Source organism: Carcharhinus amblyrhynchos, chromosome 1 (genome assembly GCF_965287045.1).
Source record: "Carcharhinus amblyrhynchos chromosome 1, sCarAmb.v2.hapA, whole genome shotgun sequence".
NCBI lineage: Eukaryota > Metazoa > Chordata > Chondrichthyes > Carcharhiniformes > Carcharhinidae > Carcharhinus > Carcharhinus amblyrhynchos.
Window position 1 is genome coordinate 6,080,196 of NC_137324.1, and position 15,484 is coordinate 6,095,679.

General features: G+C 46.2%; 1 protein-coding gene across 3 annotated transcripts in view; it reads left to right on the forward strand.

Annotated features, from left to right (window-relative positions):
• The window catches only part of LOC145343973 (uncharacterized), a 58,376-nt gene that overhangs the window by 32,500 nt on the left and 10,392 nt on the right, over positions 1 to 15,484 (forward strand). For all 3 annotated transcript variants that reach the window (XM_080190706.1, XM_080190607.1, XM_080190800.1), the window contains exons 10-14: positions 3,390 to 3,480; positions 5,585 to 5,726; positions 7,095 to 7,199; positions 10,269 to 10,347; positions 13,433 to 13,568. In XM_080190706.1, the coding sequence (XP_080046832.1) occupies positions 3,390 to 3,480; positions 5,585 to 5,726; positions 7,095 to 7,199; positions 10,269 to 10,347; positions 13,433 to 13,568 (553 nt within the window). The remainder of the gene's footprint in view (positions 1 to 3,389; positions 3,481 to 5,584; positions 5,727 to 7,094; positions 7,200 to 10,268; positions 10,348 to 13,432; positions 13,569 to 15,484) is intronic.

The window sequence follows — 15,484 nt, forward strand, 5'->3', positions numbered from 1 at the left end:
TTTGATAGAGCAGACGCAGCATGGTTTCGTTAAGGGGAAGTCGTGTCTGACGAATTTATTGGAGTTCTATGAGGATGTGTCTAGGGCGGTGGATAGAGGAGAGCCGGTGGATGTGGTGTTTCTTGATTTTCAGAAGGCGTTTGATAAGGTGCCGCACAAGAGGTTATTGCAGAAGGTTAGGGGGCATGGAGTTGGGGGTAGGGTGTTAGCGTGGATAGAGGATTGGCTGTCAAATAGGAGGCAGAGAGTGGGGGTCAATGGGTGCTATTCGGATTGGCGGTTGGTGACTAGTGGAGTGCCCCAGGGATCAGCGCTGGGGCTTCAGCTATTTACCATTTATATAGATGATCTGGAGGAGGGAACTGAGTGTATGGTGTCGAAATTTGCTGATGACACCAAGATTGGGGGAAAGGCAAATTGTGCAGAGGGTGTGGAAAGTCTGCAGAAGGATCTAGATAGGCTGGGCGAATGGGCCAGGAACTGGCAAATGGAATTTAATGTTAGCAAGTGTGAAGTTGTCCACTTTGGTAGGAATAATGGTAGGAAGGACTATTACTTACATGGCGAAAAACTGCAGCATGCAACAGTGCAGAGGGACCTCGGGGTCCTTGTGCATGAGTTGCAAAAACTCAGCCTGCAGGTGGTCAGGAAGGCAAATGGAATGCTGGCCTTCATAGCGAGGGGGATTGAATATAAAAGTAGGGAGGTCTTGCTGCAACTGTACAGGGCACTGGTGAGGCCGCAGCTGAAGGACTGTGTGCAGTTTTGGTCGCTGCACTTACGCAAGGATATTTTGGCCTTGGAGGGAGTGCAGAGGAGGTTTACTGGGCTGATACCGGAGTTGAGGGGGTTGAACTATGAGGAGAGGCTGAATAAACTAGGCTTGTACTCGTTAGAGTTTAGAAGAATGATGGGAGATCTCATTGAGACATATAAGATGATGAATGGGATGGATAGGATAGAGGTGGAGAGACTCTTCCCGCTCAGAAAGGACAGTAGGACTAGAGGGCACAGCCTCAAGATAAAGGGGGGGCAGTTTAGAACGGAGTTGAGGAAGAACTTCTTCGCCCAAAGGGTGGTGAATCTCTGGAATTCTCTGCCCGTTGAAGTGGTGGAGGCTGCCTCGCTAAATATATTTAAGACATGGGTTGATAGGTTTTTGATAGGCAAGGGGATTAAGGGTTATGGGGAGAGGGCGGGAAAGTGGAACTGAGCTACGACAGATCAGCCATGATCTTATTGAATGGCGGGGCAGGCTCGAAGGGCTAGATGGCCTACTCCTGCTCCTATTTCTTATGTTCTTATGAGCCGAAGGGAGGAGAAGGGGGATGTGAAGGTTCATGGACACGAAGAGGGTGTGCAGAGGACCCTCTGCACAGTGAGAAGAAACAGGTGTGAAGGTTCACTGAGACTGGGGAGAGTCACAGAATGAGATGTGAAGGTTCACTGATACTCAATCACCAAATTGTTATGGTTGGAAAGTGGCCATTTGGTCCACTGTGTCTGCACTGGCTCTCCAAATGAGCATTGTGACTTAGTGCCATTCCCCTACCTTTTCTCCATAACCCTGCACATTAATACACCTGCAGTGTATTCCAAACTGGAACTATTGATGTGAAAAGGTTTATTCAGGGGAATTCGGGCATGAATTGCTTCCTCATGTCCCTGTTGGCCCTTTACAGTATTATCTCAGTCCATATACATGCATATATACACATGTGAGTAATTCAAGTTCCCTATTAAAAGTGTTCTATAATTGTTGCACCTGTCAAGAATTTCCTGGGAAATTTGTCCCCCTGCATCCTTCCCTACTCATTGGTGTCCTATAGACTAAACCATGCAATCTAATTGCCCCTTTTTAGTTCCTTAGCCCTAGCCAAATTGATTCTGTCCCACTGGGTCCATCCTTTCTGTCCAGCGTTACTACAATACGGCTCCCCCTTTTATTATTTTTGCTGAGCACCTTGTAACCAGGAATGGTTAACACCCAGTCCTGCCTTCCTTTAAGCCAGGTCTCTGTCCCCTTACCTTGGTCCCACCTATTAGCCTACTATTCCTTATTCTAATGCCATCTATCTGTCCCAGTGGGTTTCCTCCGGGTGCTTCGGTTTCCTCCCACAGTCAGAAAGACATGCTGGTTAGATGCATTGGCCATGCTAAATTCTCCCTTCGTGTACCTGAGCAGGCACTGGAGTCTAGTGACTAGGGGATTTTCACAGCAACTTCATTGCAGTGTTAATGTAAGCTTACTTGTGACAGTAATAATAAATGAAATAAACAGTATTCTGTGTATTTTAGTATTCCTCCGATATTATCTGTAGCTTCCCACTCCTTTTTCCAAGTTAGTTAACACACTTCCCAACAGCACCAGTAAAACACCCCATGAGGAACTCAGTCCCAGCATTATTTATGTGCAATCTATCTAACCTGTACAGGTGTCATCTTATCCAGTGCTGGTCCCAAAGCCCTCCTTCCTGCACCATCTTTCCAGCCACACATTCATCTGTTTAATCCTCTTATTTCTATCTTTGAACCTATTGCTAGCAAGGCAGCACACCACCATGGGTTCACGTTGTGACTGCAGAAACACCTATCTATTACCCTAACTTTTGAATTATTTACACTAATGCTTTTCCAGTTTTGAATCTCTTCGTACAGCTGAGCCACCGTGAGTTGGCTCTGGCCACGCTCGTCAGATAAACCCATCGCTCTCATCAGTATTCAGATTGGAATACTTATCGGAGAGCGGAATGCTCTGAGGATTCTTGCACTGTCTTTCTGTTTCCACTTGACTATCTCCCATTCCCCGTCTCCCTGCATCCTCAAACTGCGAGATGAGCACATCTATGGGTATGCTACCCACAAAACGCAACCACACAGATGCACCTCCTTCAGTGACACTCAAGTTCCTCAGATCTCTGACTACTGAACGAACAATATTTCCTGCGCAAATGCGTATCCAGGGTATGGGAAGGATCCTGGATTTCCTACACAGTACAGGATCTGAATTCTGTAGGTTGGGGCCACCCTGCCATTTTTTTGTTTTTTGTTAATGACCTTGCTACTTGTCTGTTGCTGAAAAACAGATATTTTGCCGAAGCTTTGGCCTTGCACTCATCAGGACAATCTAAAGAATACCAATACCGGGGGAAACAATAACTCTATATTGTATGAGAAGAGGGCGCAGATTGTCAGGAATATTCAGGCAAGGAGTTGCCTCCCCTTGCCCTTCTCTGTCCTCAAACCAATTTTGGATCTAGTATGTGAGAGAGGAGTCCACATTTGAATTATCAGGCATGAGCTCAGGCTGAAATGGGTCTAATGGACTGTTTGTTACTCTTCTTGTTAAAGTGGAGCTGCTGACTGATAGAATTTGTTTCCCCCCTCAGTGCAGGGTAATAGTATGGCTAATGAGGGACGCTATGAAGATGCGGTGGAATATTTTACACAAGCAATTAAATATGATCCAAAGGAATATAGGTAAGAGTCTGGATTCAGTCTTTAACATTGCCAGCATTGTCTGTCTGAGACAGAGAGAGGGTGGGCATGGAGTGATATAGGTACTTGGGCCACATGTTATTATCAGTCACCACAGAACTTTATAAGGAGGAAAGCACTTGCATTTACTGGGCAGCACTGCTGCCTCACGGCGCAGGGACCCGGGTTCAATTCTGGCCTTGGGTGACTCTGTGGAGTTTGCAAATTCTCCCTGTGTCTGTGTGGATTTCCTCCGGGTGCTCCGGTTTCCTCCCACAGCCCAAAGATGTGTGGGTTTGGTAAATTGACTGTGCTAAATTGTCCCTTAGTGTCAGGGGGATTAGCAGGGTAAATCTGTGGGGCTATGGGGATCGGGCCTGGGTGGGATTGTGATTGGTGCAAGCTCGATGAGCCAAATGGCCCCCTTCCACACTGCAGTGGTTCTATGATTCTATAAAGTGACTTTCACAAATGCAAGCCATTCAGAATACCTTACAGCCAATGATGTACTTTTAAGATAACTATTGTTGCAATGCAGGAACGTGGCAGCCAATTGACACACAGCTAGCTCCCATGAACAGCAGTGTGTTAATGGCCAGATAATCTGTTTGTTTTAAGAGATGAATATTGGCTGGGGTATTGGGAGAATTATCAGTTCAGGTGGACTTGGATTAGAATGCTACAGCTGAGCCAAGGATGTATTGTGGAGTATTGAATGCAGCTTTGGTGTCCTTATCTAAGGAAGGATGTCCTTGCTATGGAGGGAGGACAGCGAAGGTTTACCAGGCTGATTCCTGGTCTGTCATATGAGGAGAGACTAAATTCATTGGGATTGTATTCACTGGAGTTTAGAAGAGTGAGGGGATCTCATTGGAACTTATAAAATTCCAACTGGTTTAGACAGGGTAGATTCAGAAAGAATGTTCCTTATGGCGGGGGAGAACTAGGAGTCATAGTTTGAGGATAAGGGGTAAACCTTTTAGAACGGAGGTGAGGAGAAATTTCTTCACCCAGAGGGTAGTGAATATGTGAAATTCACTCCCACAGAATGTAGTTGAGGCCAAAACATTGTTTGATTTCAAGAAGAAATTAGATGTAGGTCATGGGTTAAAGGGATCAAGGGATATGGGGGGAAGGGGATCAAGTTATTGAATTTGATGATCAGAATGTATGGTGGAGCAGCTTAAAGGGCCGAATGGCCTCCTGCTTCTAGTTTCTGTGAACCCTGGTGCTGGAATCAGTATTGTTTTGAAGTTTAAGAAAGTTATATTTTGTTTCATTGTGGTACTTTTTCATATTTCCTTTTCATCATCTACCTTGATTTGATTTATTATTGTCACATGTATTAGCATACAATGAAAAGTATTGTTTCTTGTGTGCTATACCGACAAAGCATACCGTTCATAGAGAAAGAAAATGACAGGGTGTTGAATGTAGTGTTAGAGTCATAGCTAGGGTGTAGAGAAAGATCAACTTAGTGCGAGGTAGGTTCATTCAAAAGTCATTCAAAAGATAGCAGCAGAGAAGAAGTTGTTCTTGACTCGGTTGGTATGTGTCCTCAGACTTTTGTATCGTTTTCCCAATGGGAGAAGGTGGAAGCGAGAATGTCCGAGGTGCATGGGGTTCTTAGTTAAACTGGCTGCTTTGCTGAGGCACCGAGTGAATTGGTCTCTTCCAAATGTCAGTAAGTGTAAATGCGGAGAATCATGAGACTGGAAATGAGACACATTATTGTCACAGTGTTGAGAGAAATACCTAATCCCGTGTTATACCTGTCCTGGGAGTGTTTGATGGGGACAGTGTAGAGGGAGCTTTACTCTGTATCTAACCCTGTGCTGTACCTGTCCTGGGAGTGTTTGATGGGGGACAGTGTAGAGGGAGCTTTACTCTGTATCTAACCCCATGCTGTACCAGTCCTGGGAGTGTTTGATGGGGACAGTGTAGAGGGAGCTTTACTGTGTATCGAACCCTGTGCTGTACCTGTCCCGGGAGTGTTTGGGACAGTGTAGAGGGAGCTTTACCCTGTATTTGACCCCATGCTGTACATGTCCTGGGAGTGTTTGACAAATCCCTGTTAATTTTTGGATTGACTTTGACTCTTCCACAGGCTGTTTGGAAACCGTTCCTACTGCTACGAGCGATTGAAGCAGTACAGTCGTGCACTGAGTGATGCTCACATAGCAGTGAACCTGAATCCATCCTGGCCAAAGGGATATTTCAGGAAAGCTAGAGCATTAGCTGGAGTTAAGGTATTGGTTTTCATCTGAACGTTTGGTCTTTATAATAGAATTTTTGGGGCTAATTCTATTTGTTATAGTTGTGTGAATGCTACTTCATTACTGTTCGAAGCTTTGTATTCTGCTATTGAGGTCATTTGTTCCCCTCCCAACTATATCTGTGTCCCATCTCTTGTGTGATTTTTGTTGTGAACCCATATTCTACTGCTGTGATTCATTAGTTGTCATTCCTCACTCTCTATGAAAACCTAAATCTCCAGATGTTCATGGCCTTTGCGCTGGGCTAAATCACATTCTCTTGAACTGCACTGAAATGTCTGTAGTGATTTCATAGAATCCCTACAGTGCAAAATGAGGCCATTTGGCCCATCGAGTCTGCACTGACCACAAACCCACCCAGGCTTGATCCCCATAACCTCATGCACTTGCCCCAGCTAGTCCCCCTGACACTAAGGGGCAATTTAGCATGATCAATCCACATAACCTGCACATCTTTGGACTGTGGGAGGAATCCAGAGCACTCGGAGGAAACCCACGCAGACATGAGGAGAATGTGTGGAGTTTGCACAGACAGTCACCCAAGCCAGGAATCAAACCCAGGTCCTTGGCTCTGTGAGGCAGCAGTGTTAACCACTGTGCCACCCCAAAAATTGAGAAGAGTGCTGATTGATTGAGACATTGCCACACAAATGCACCAGGGTGTGATGGTACTGTGCTATTTTGATATGTTTTATGTTTAATGTGGAGCTACTTTAAGAAGCAATGTTTTGTTCCAAGAGTCGCGCTGTCTGGGGAAAAAAATGCCCCAGATGCTAAGAATGCAGGATAATAACTAGGAACGTGTCAGCCTCTCGAGTTAATGAACCTCTTGTTTACTTTGGTCCTCCTGTGAATTTAGACTAGGTATGCCGATTAGGTGGATTGACAGGGACAGAGCCCTGTGATTAATGGGAGGGACCATGACCATTTATTGCCAATCTCTTGTTGTCCCAGGGACATAAAGACTCAAGCATGAGGGACTGCAGTCCTGTGTAGACGGGAATGGGTAGGGACAAGTTTCCTTCCTGGAAAGACATCAGTAAAGCATTTGGGGATTGTGACTATCGGACAGCTTCTTGGTCATTGTTCCTGGTGCCAGTCCACAAACCACCAGATTTGCTGAATTCTCGTTCACGTCTTGCCATGGTGGGAGTTGAACTCGTGACCTCTGATTTGCTGTTTCAGCACCTGGATCCCCCACACACTCACCCCCGTAATCTCATACTCGGGCTCCATCTCATCCATTAACCTTGATGAGCAGGAAATTCCCTGTGCTGATGCAAGCATAGTGCTTTTGTTATCACTGCCGTTGTAACCACAGTTCTTTCCTTTCACCTGCAGAGATATATAGAGGCCATAGAGGCTTTTCAGGAGGTGCTGAGAATTGATAGTTCCTGTAAAGATGCTGAATTTGAACTACTTCAAGTCCAGATGCAGCTAATGATGGTGAGTAATATAATGAGAGGCAGTGAAGTAATATATTTAACTAGTTAATCTGTTGGGATTAAAAGGGGCAGTGGTAGTATGGATATAAAATTGACCAAGGAGTAGTAAGCAGAGAGCAGTGGTGAATGTTTGTTTTTCACACTGGAGAGAAATGCTGTTCCCCAGAGTCACAAAGGACCACTGTCCTTTGTGATATAGATTAATGACCTGGGCCTGGGTATAGGAGGCATCATGTCAAAGCTTGCAGCCACTAAATCTGAGTTCAGGTGAACAATGAGGATGATGGTGACAGACTGCAGGAGGATATGGGCTGATGAAATGGGCAAATCCACGTCAGGTGAGACTTAATGTAGAAGAGTGGGAAATGATGTGTGTGTTTTTTGGAAAAATCAGAAGAGATGGGTTCAGGTAAATATTCACATTCACAAAGATGGCAAGAAAAATTGGGAACGCTTTATTAATAGCGTTATGGAGGACACAGTGGCAGCTGTCTGCACCATCTATAAGACGCACTGCAAGAGTACACCACGGCTCCTTAGCTAGCTCCAAAACCCATGACCACTGCCATCTGGAAGGCCAAGTGCAGCAGATACCTGAGAACATCCCCACCAGGAGGTTTCCCTCCGAGCCACACACCATCCTGACTTCACTATCACTGAGTCAAAATCCAGGAACTCACTCCCTAACAGCAGTGTGGGTGTACCTACACCACATGGACTGCAGCGGTTCAAGAAAGGAGCTCACCACCACATCTCAAAGCGATGGGAGGGGCGCTGAGTGGGGGGAGAGATAATGGGAGAGGCGCTGAGTGGGGGGGAGAGATGATGGGAGGGGCGCTGAGTGGGGGGAGAGATGATGGGAGGGGCGCTGAGTGGGGGGAGAGATGATGGGAGGGGCGCTGAGTGGGGAGGGGAGAGATGATGGGAGGGGCGCTGAGTGGGGGGAGAGATGATGGGAGGGGCGCTGAGTTGGTGGGGAGAGATCATGGGAGGGGCGCTGAGTGGGGGGGAGAGAGAATGGGAGGGGCGCTGAGTGGGGGGAGAGATAATGGGAGGGGCACTGAGTGGGGGGAGAGATGATGGGAGGGGCGCTGAGTGGGGGGAGAGATGATGGGAGGGGCGCTGAGTGGGGGGAGAGATGATGGGAGGGGCGCTGAGTGGGGGGGAGAGAGAATGGGAGGGGCGCTGAGTGGGGGGAGAGATAATGGGAGGGGCGCTGAGTGGGGGGAGAGATGATGGGAGGGGCGCTGAGTGGGGGGGAGAGATGATGGGAGGGGCGCTGAGTGGGGGGGGGGAGAGATGATGGGAGGGGCGCTGAGTGGGGGGGGGGAGAGATGATGGGAGGGGCGCTGAGTGGGGGGAGAGATGATGGGAGGGGCGCTGAGTGGGGGGGAGAGATGATGGGGGGGGCGCTGAGTGGGGGGAGAGATGATGGGAGGGGACTGTAATGACAGCCTCCTGCACTGTAGGAGTTCTGTGGATGCTGTGGAACCTGCCCTGAATCGATAGGATTTTGGGTTATTAAAACCAATGCACCAACTATCTCGGTAACAACAACTTTCAATACCTTATTGTGAAGTCCATCTGGACCAGAGGATTTGCTCAGCACCACTTCCTGGAGACTGTCATTTTCCTGAGTTCTTCCCTCCTGTTTTTTGTTTTATTGCTATTTCTGAGATGTTACTGGTTTAATTCATCCTCCATAACCCTACTCTCCATTATCAGGTCCGCAGGTAAACTTCCTATTGGACCAATGCTCAATTAATTCTTTTCTTATTTAATGCTGAATAAAAATTCTTACTGTCCTGTTTATGTTATTGTCTTGTACTCCAGTTTTGTCCTTCCCAATCAATCTTTTTGTTATTCTTTGATGTCCTTTGTTTTTTTCAATCTTCTGGCCTGCCATTAATCTTTGCATAAATATATCCTTTTTCTTTAATATTACTACTATCTTTAACTTTTCAGTTAGCTGCAGATGCTGTCTCTTCCCTTGCAGTTTTTCTTAAGTGTCGAACACAAGGGGTCACAGGTTCAAGGTGAGGGGGACAAGGCTCAACTCAGATATCAGAGGGACGTATTTTACACAGAGGGTGGTGGGGGCCTGGAATGCACTGCCAAGCAAGGTGGTTGAGGCGAACACGCTGGGATCGTTTAAGACTTATCTAGGTAGCCACATGAACAGACTGGGAATAGAGGGGTACAAATGAATGGTCTAGTTGGGCACAGGGTTGAAGGGCCTGTTGCTGTGCTGTACTGTTCTTTGTTTCTTTGTCCTATTAATATTCTCGATTCTAGTTTCTAAAAGCTTCCCTTACAAGGAGATTAAACTGCAGTTGCTGGGCATACTCTTGTACCTTTTTTTTGAGCAAGGATATGAAAGTTTTCAATTCCTCTGGCATCATTCCTGTATCTAAGGAGGGTTGGAAAATCATGGCCAGTGTCTCTGCAACTTCCACCCTTGGATACACCTCATCCCATCTTGGTAATTTATCAATTTTAAATACAATCATCTTATCCAATCCCACCACTCGTTTGAGAGACAGCTCCTCTGATAATGCAGCACTTGCTGCACTGCAGTGTCAGTCTGGAGTTTCTTTTGCTTGAGTCTCTGGAGTGGGATTTGAAGCCATGTTTCCTCTTTGAGAATGCAAGTCCAACCAAATGAGCCAGCCAAGTTCAAGCACAAGTCTAACCTGTATTGATGAAGCGCCTGGAGCACTTCACTCATAAAGTTAGCTGCAGATGCTGGTCTCTTCCCTTTTAATTTTTCTTAAGTGTCCTATTAATATTGTTCTGGATTATATTTCTAAAAGCTTCCCCTATACGGGGAGATTAAACTGCAGGTTATGGATGTGATCGGCACAACTTGTGGGCCAAAGGGCCTGTTTGTGCTGTAGTGTTCTATGTTCTATAAAGAATTGAAGTAGGGTGTTATGTGGACTGGCTGTTTGTAGGTGGCAGATACGCTGTACTCACTCATTACCCTTGAGCTAACTGAATGGAGGTGTTAAGTTGCAACTTCTCTCCTTTTCCCATTTAATGTTGAAAACTGTGTGTCTTGCATTTGCAGGAGCGAGGTTTTACTCAGCAACAATGTGAGGAGACGCTAAATAAATATGGGAGCCTAGAACAAGCACTATTGTCTTCAGGTGAGAGCCTTGCTTATTGTATTACCTGTCGATCTGGCTGACCCCTCTGTCATCAGCAACAGCTTGTGCTGGTGTGGCAGCTTGATCATAAGTATGTGCCCAGACACTTAACAGGAACGGATTCAAATAAGGTAGATCTTGAGCAGTGCCCTAAAGGTGGTGAATGAGATAAAAAGAAATGGGAGGGAATCACAGAGCTTTGAGTTTTACTCGAGCTCCGAATTGGAAAAGTGAGGCCAGGAAGAGACTTAGAAACACAGATGAGAATTTTAAAATTAACCAGGTGCCAGCATCGGACACTGAACACTAGGAGGTGATGGGTGAGTGCTGCATGGTGTGAGTTAGGTTTATCTAGCTTCCTATTAAACACTATTCACCTCGATCACTCCCTGTGGTAGCAACTTCCACATTCTCCCCATTCCTGGGTAAAGTAGTTTCTCCTGAATTCCCAATTGGATTTGTTAGTTACTGTAACACATGCAGCCCCTATTTGTGATCCCAGCTACAAGTGGAAGCATCTCTACACCCTGTCAAACTGTTTCATGATCTTAAGGACTTCCATCAGCCACCGCTTGGTTTTCTCTTTTTTTAGACAGCTTATTCAGTCCTTCCTGATTGACACAACCTCTGTTTTGGTATCTTTATTGTAAATCATTTATTATCTTCTCCAATGCCTCTGTTATTTATGGTATGGAGGCCAGAACTGTCACAATGCACAAACAGGGTAGGTCTTAAAATGTATCCTAAAGGTGGGAGTGAATCGTGGAGCCTAGGGTCCTGGTCACTGAAGGTATAAAGTGATTAAAATAAGGCTACTCGAGCTCTGAACTGGAAAAGTGAGGCCAGGAAGGGATTAGAAGTACAGATGAGAATTTTACAATCGCGGCTAACCAAGTTTCTGTGCATATTTAGCACAGATTATCTGCTTTTAAATTGTATTCCTCCAATGTTACGTGCTGGAGTGTTACCGAGACTTTGTGCTCAACTCCTGGAGCGGGAATTGAATCCAGAACTGCCTGACGGGGGGATGGCCAGGGGAGAGAGATGCTCGTTGCCGAAGTTGCAGTCCTGGAGGTGGATGTGTTGAACATGAGCAGTGGTGTCATTCACAGCTCCTTCAGCAGGGGGAGTTTTAAACTCATGGGGAATTAGTGATTTCAGGAAGCAGATTGCAGGGTCAGTATGTGTGTGAATATGCAGTGCGGCTCATTGTCTGAGAGTGATTTAGAAACTTACACTGCAGGAACATAGCTCAGGTGAAGGAGAGGAGGGTCACGTGAAGTATAAACTGACCAGTTAGGCTGAGTGTTCTATTCTGTGCTATAAATTCTATTCTTAAATGACAGTGAGGGTCTATAAGATCATAAGAAACAGGAGCAGCTGGAGAAGATAAGGCCCCTTGAGCCAGCTCCACCATTCAATATGATCAAAACTGAATTTTTTTTGCCTTAGCCCCACTTTTCTATCTGCCCATCCCTGATTGGCCCATACCAAAACCCTGTCGGCTTTAACTTTAAACATTATTCAACAATGGAGCATCCAGGGTAGAGGATCCCAAAGAGTGACGGCAATTTGAGTGAAACGGTTTCCCCTTATTTCCATCCTAAATGATCGCCCCTCCTTATCCTGAGACAGTGCTCTATAATTCCCTAGCCAGGGGGAACAACCTCTGCACTCAAGCGCTGTCGGAATCTTGGAATTTTAAAAATGGGATCTCCTCTCACTCTTCTAAACCCCAGAGAGCTTCGACCCAATTTACTCAACCTCTCATCATTAGGACTACCCCAGGATGGCATGGTGACACAGTGGTTAGCCGGGTTCGATTCCAGCCTTGGGTGACTTGTCTGTCTGTGTGGAGTGTGCATGTTCTCCCCATGTCTTCATGGGTCTCCCCCAGGTGCTCCAGTTCCTTCCACATTTCAAAGATGTGCAGGTTAAGTGAACTGGCCATGTTACATTGTCCCTTGGGGGCGATAAGGGGGGTAAATACACAGGATTACAGAGATAGGGCCTGGGTGCTTTGTTGGAGAGTCAGTGCAGACTCAATGGGCCAAATGGCCTCTGCCTGCACTGTAGGGATTCTATGATTCTTTCATCCCAAGAACAGTTTTAGTGAACCTTCACTGTACCAATGCGAGTATATCCTTCCTTAGATTAGATAGGTGCTTGATGGCTGGCACAGAAACAATGGGTCAAAGGTTCTGTGCTGTAGTAAATATGGAGACCAAAACTCCACCCAGTGAAACACTGCTCCACCATCTCAATGGGCATGCTGTGCTGTGCTCTCAACAAAACCCTGTACAATTTCACGTTACTGACTACACTCCTGATAAAATCAACAGATTGTTAAGTGGTTGGGGTGGGAGGAAGGTGGCCTGAGGGTGTGATGATGCACCATATAATCACGCAGTCAGTGGAGACAGAGTTGTGTCAGTCCCATGTTGGGCTGCTCCAGCTATCTAAGTGGACATGAGGGGTGGAGACTTGGCAAGGTTATTGAGAGTTGTCGTGGGCAAAGACAGTCAGGAGCATGGACTGAGTAAAAGACTCAGCACGGCACGGTAGCACAGTGGTTAGCACTGCTGCTTCACAGCTCCAGGGACCTGGGTTCGATTCCCGGCTCGGGTCACTGTCTGTGTGGAGTTTGCACATTCTCCTTGTGTCTGCATGGGTTTCCTCCGGGCGCTCCGGTTTCCTCCCACAGTCCAAAGATGTGCAGGTTAGGTTGATTGGCCAATCTAAAATTGCCCCTTAGTGTCCTGAGATGCTTAGGTTAGAGGGATTAGTGGGTAAAATATGGAGGGATGTGGGGGTAGGACCTGGATAGGATTGTGGGCGGTGCAGACTCAGTGGGCTGAAGGGCCTCTTTCTGCACTGTAGGGTTCGATGATTGATTCTATGAAGATTGGTGCGTTTGTGTCTGCTCGCAGCCTCACCATTGGAAGCTAATACAAATGCACCAAAGGCCATTCAATCCATCGTATCCCTGTAACCCCATAAGTTGTATTTGAAAATTAATTTTGAACTTGCTTCATTGCTGACCAGTTTTTTTCATTGCCTCTAATCTTTTCCATCCTTGTTTTAGTTCCGAAACCCCGAAACAGCCATATTAACACAAGTATATATGTATCGGATGAAGATGATAAGGACTTTGTACGTGTCAAAAAATCCAAAAATAAACCTGCCTCACAGTTAGTGCAGCCACAGCTGCAGCAGTCAAGGTAAGCGCAGCATCTTCAGGGCGAAACCACACAATCACTTGGGCAAGAGGATTGAACTAGGGCAGACAGATTGACTTTAAGATACACATAGGCAGTGATCTCATTGAATGGCAATGGGGAACTGACTGGCCTCCTCCTGTCCTGTGTAATAGATTTGAGGGGCTGAATGGCCTCCTGTCTCTGTGCAACAGGCTTGAGGGGCTCAATGGCCTCATTTTGTTCCCCTGTTTATCCGTAACTCACTTCTACAGAACAGAACCAAGTGGGGCAGTTACAGATGCACAGGAAGGAAACCATGCAGCTTGTGATGCCTGCTGTCCATCCCCTTCTCGTCACGACTTGCCACTGCTCCACCATCTCAGTGGGCATGCTGTTGTACCAGTAGTCCAGAGGCCCAGGCTAATGCCCTTAGGGACGTGGGTTCAAATCCCACCATGTCACCTGGTGGAATTTAAGTTCCGTTAATAAAATCGAGAATCGAAAACTAGTCTCAGTAACGGTGAAACCATCACCAATTGTTAGAAAAACCCAGCAGGTTCACCAGTATCCTTTAGGGAAGGAAATCTGCCGTCCTTATCTGGTCTGGCCCACATGTGACTCCAGAGCCATGGCAATGTGGTTGACTCACTGTCTTTTTTGAAATCAGCTGGCCAGCCACTCAATTCGAGAGCAATTAGGGATGGGCAAATGTTGGCCTTGCCAATAACCCCCACACAGAAGAGTAAAGAGAGGAAGAGAAACAGAAACCCATTATCCTGCCTTTTCTGCATTCTTCACAATATCTATCTTCAAGTAGTAAATGCTTCACTGTTTTGAGTTCGATGCTTCCCCAACATCCCTCGCCATGTGTTTCACATCCTAATAACCCTGTGTGAAATGGAATGAATCCAACCTTTCTGTTGTAGGCTTGCCCCTTCTTCAGTTTGCTGATCAGTAAAACTTGCACCTTCTCGTGCCTTATTCTAATGTTTGATTCTCAGTGCTGCTGTGGATGAACTTACTTAAGCTGCCCTATATAACTGGACCCTATTGTCCTTTGGATGATCAGTGAATCTACGTTGCTTCCAAGTCTTTTTTGTAATGCCCAGCCAAATCTCCACTCAACTTGTCTGTCTATTTGCCATTGTCCAGATAAGATTAATCACTTTAATCTTCACTTTGTCTTCTATTTCTTGGTATGTAAACCCGGAGTCACGTTTTCCATTCAGGTTTACCCCACCTGTAATCCAGTTTTTGTATTACGTGATTAGAACAGTGTTATCTAGGACGGTATTAGATGTTTAGAACAATGTTATGTAAGATTTATATCATCATGGGGCCATGTATAAAGTTGTCTTTGTGTTGAGACGGTTAGTGTATTTAATTTCCCTCTGCATAGTGTAGAATCAAAGAATGCCAAAAGCACAGGAGGCCATGTGACGCATCATAAGAACATAAGAAATAGGAGCAGGAGTAGGCCAACTAGCCCTTCGAGCCTGCCCCGCCATTCAATAAGATCATGGCTGATCTGTCGTGGCTCAGTTCCACATTCCCGCCCTCTCCCCATAACCCTTAATCCTCTCTCTCATCAAAAACCCATCAACCCGCGTCTTAAAAATATTTAGCGAGGCAGCCTCCACCACATCAACGGGCAGAGAATTCCAGAGATTCACCACCCTTTGAGTGAAGAAGTTCCTCCTCAACTCCGTTCTAAACCGCCCCCCCTTTATCTTGAGGCTATGCCCCCTAGTCCTACTATCCTTTCTGAGTGGGAAGAGTCTCTCCACCTCTATCCTATCCATCCCATTCATCATCTTATACGTCTCAATGAGATCTCCCCTCATTCTTCTAAACTCTAACGAGTACAAGCCTAATCTATTCAGCCTCTCCTCATAGCTCAACCCCCTCAACTCCGGAATCAGCCTAGTAAACCTCCT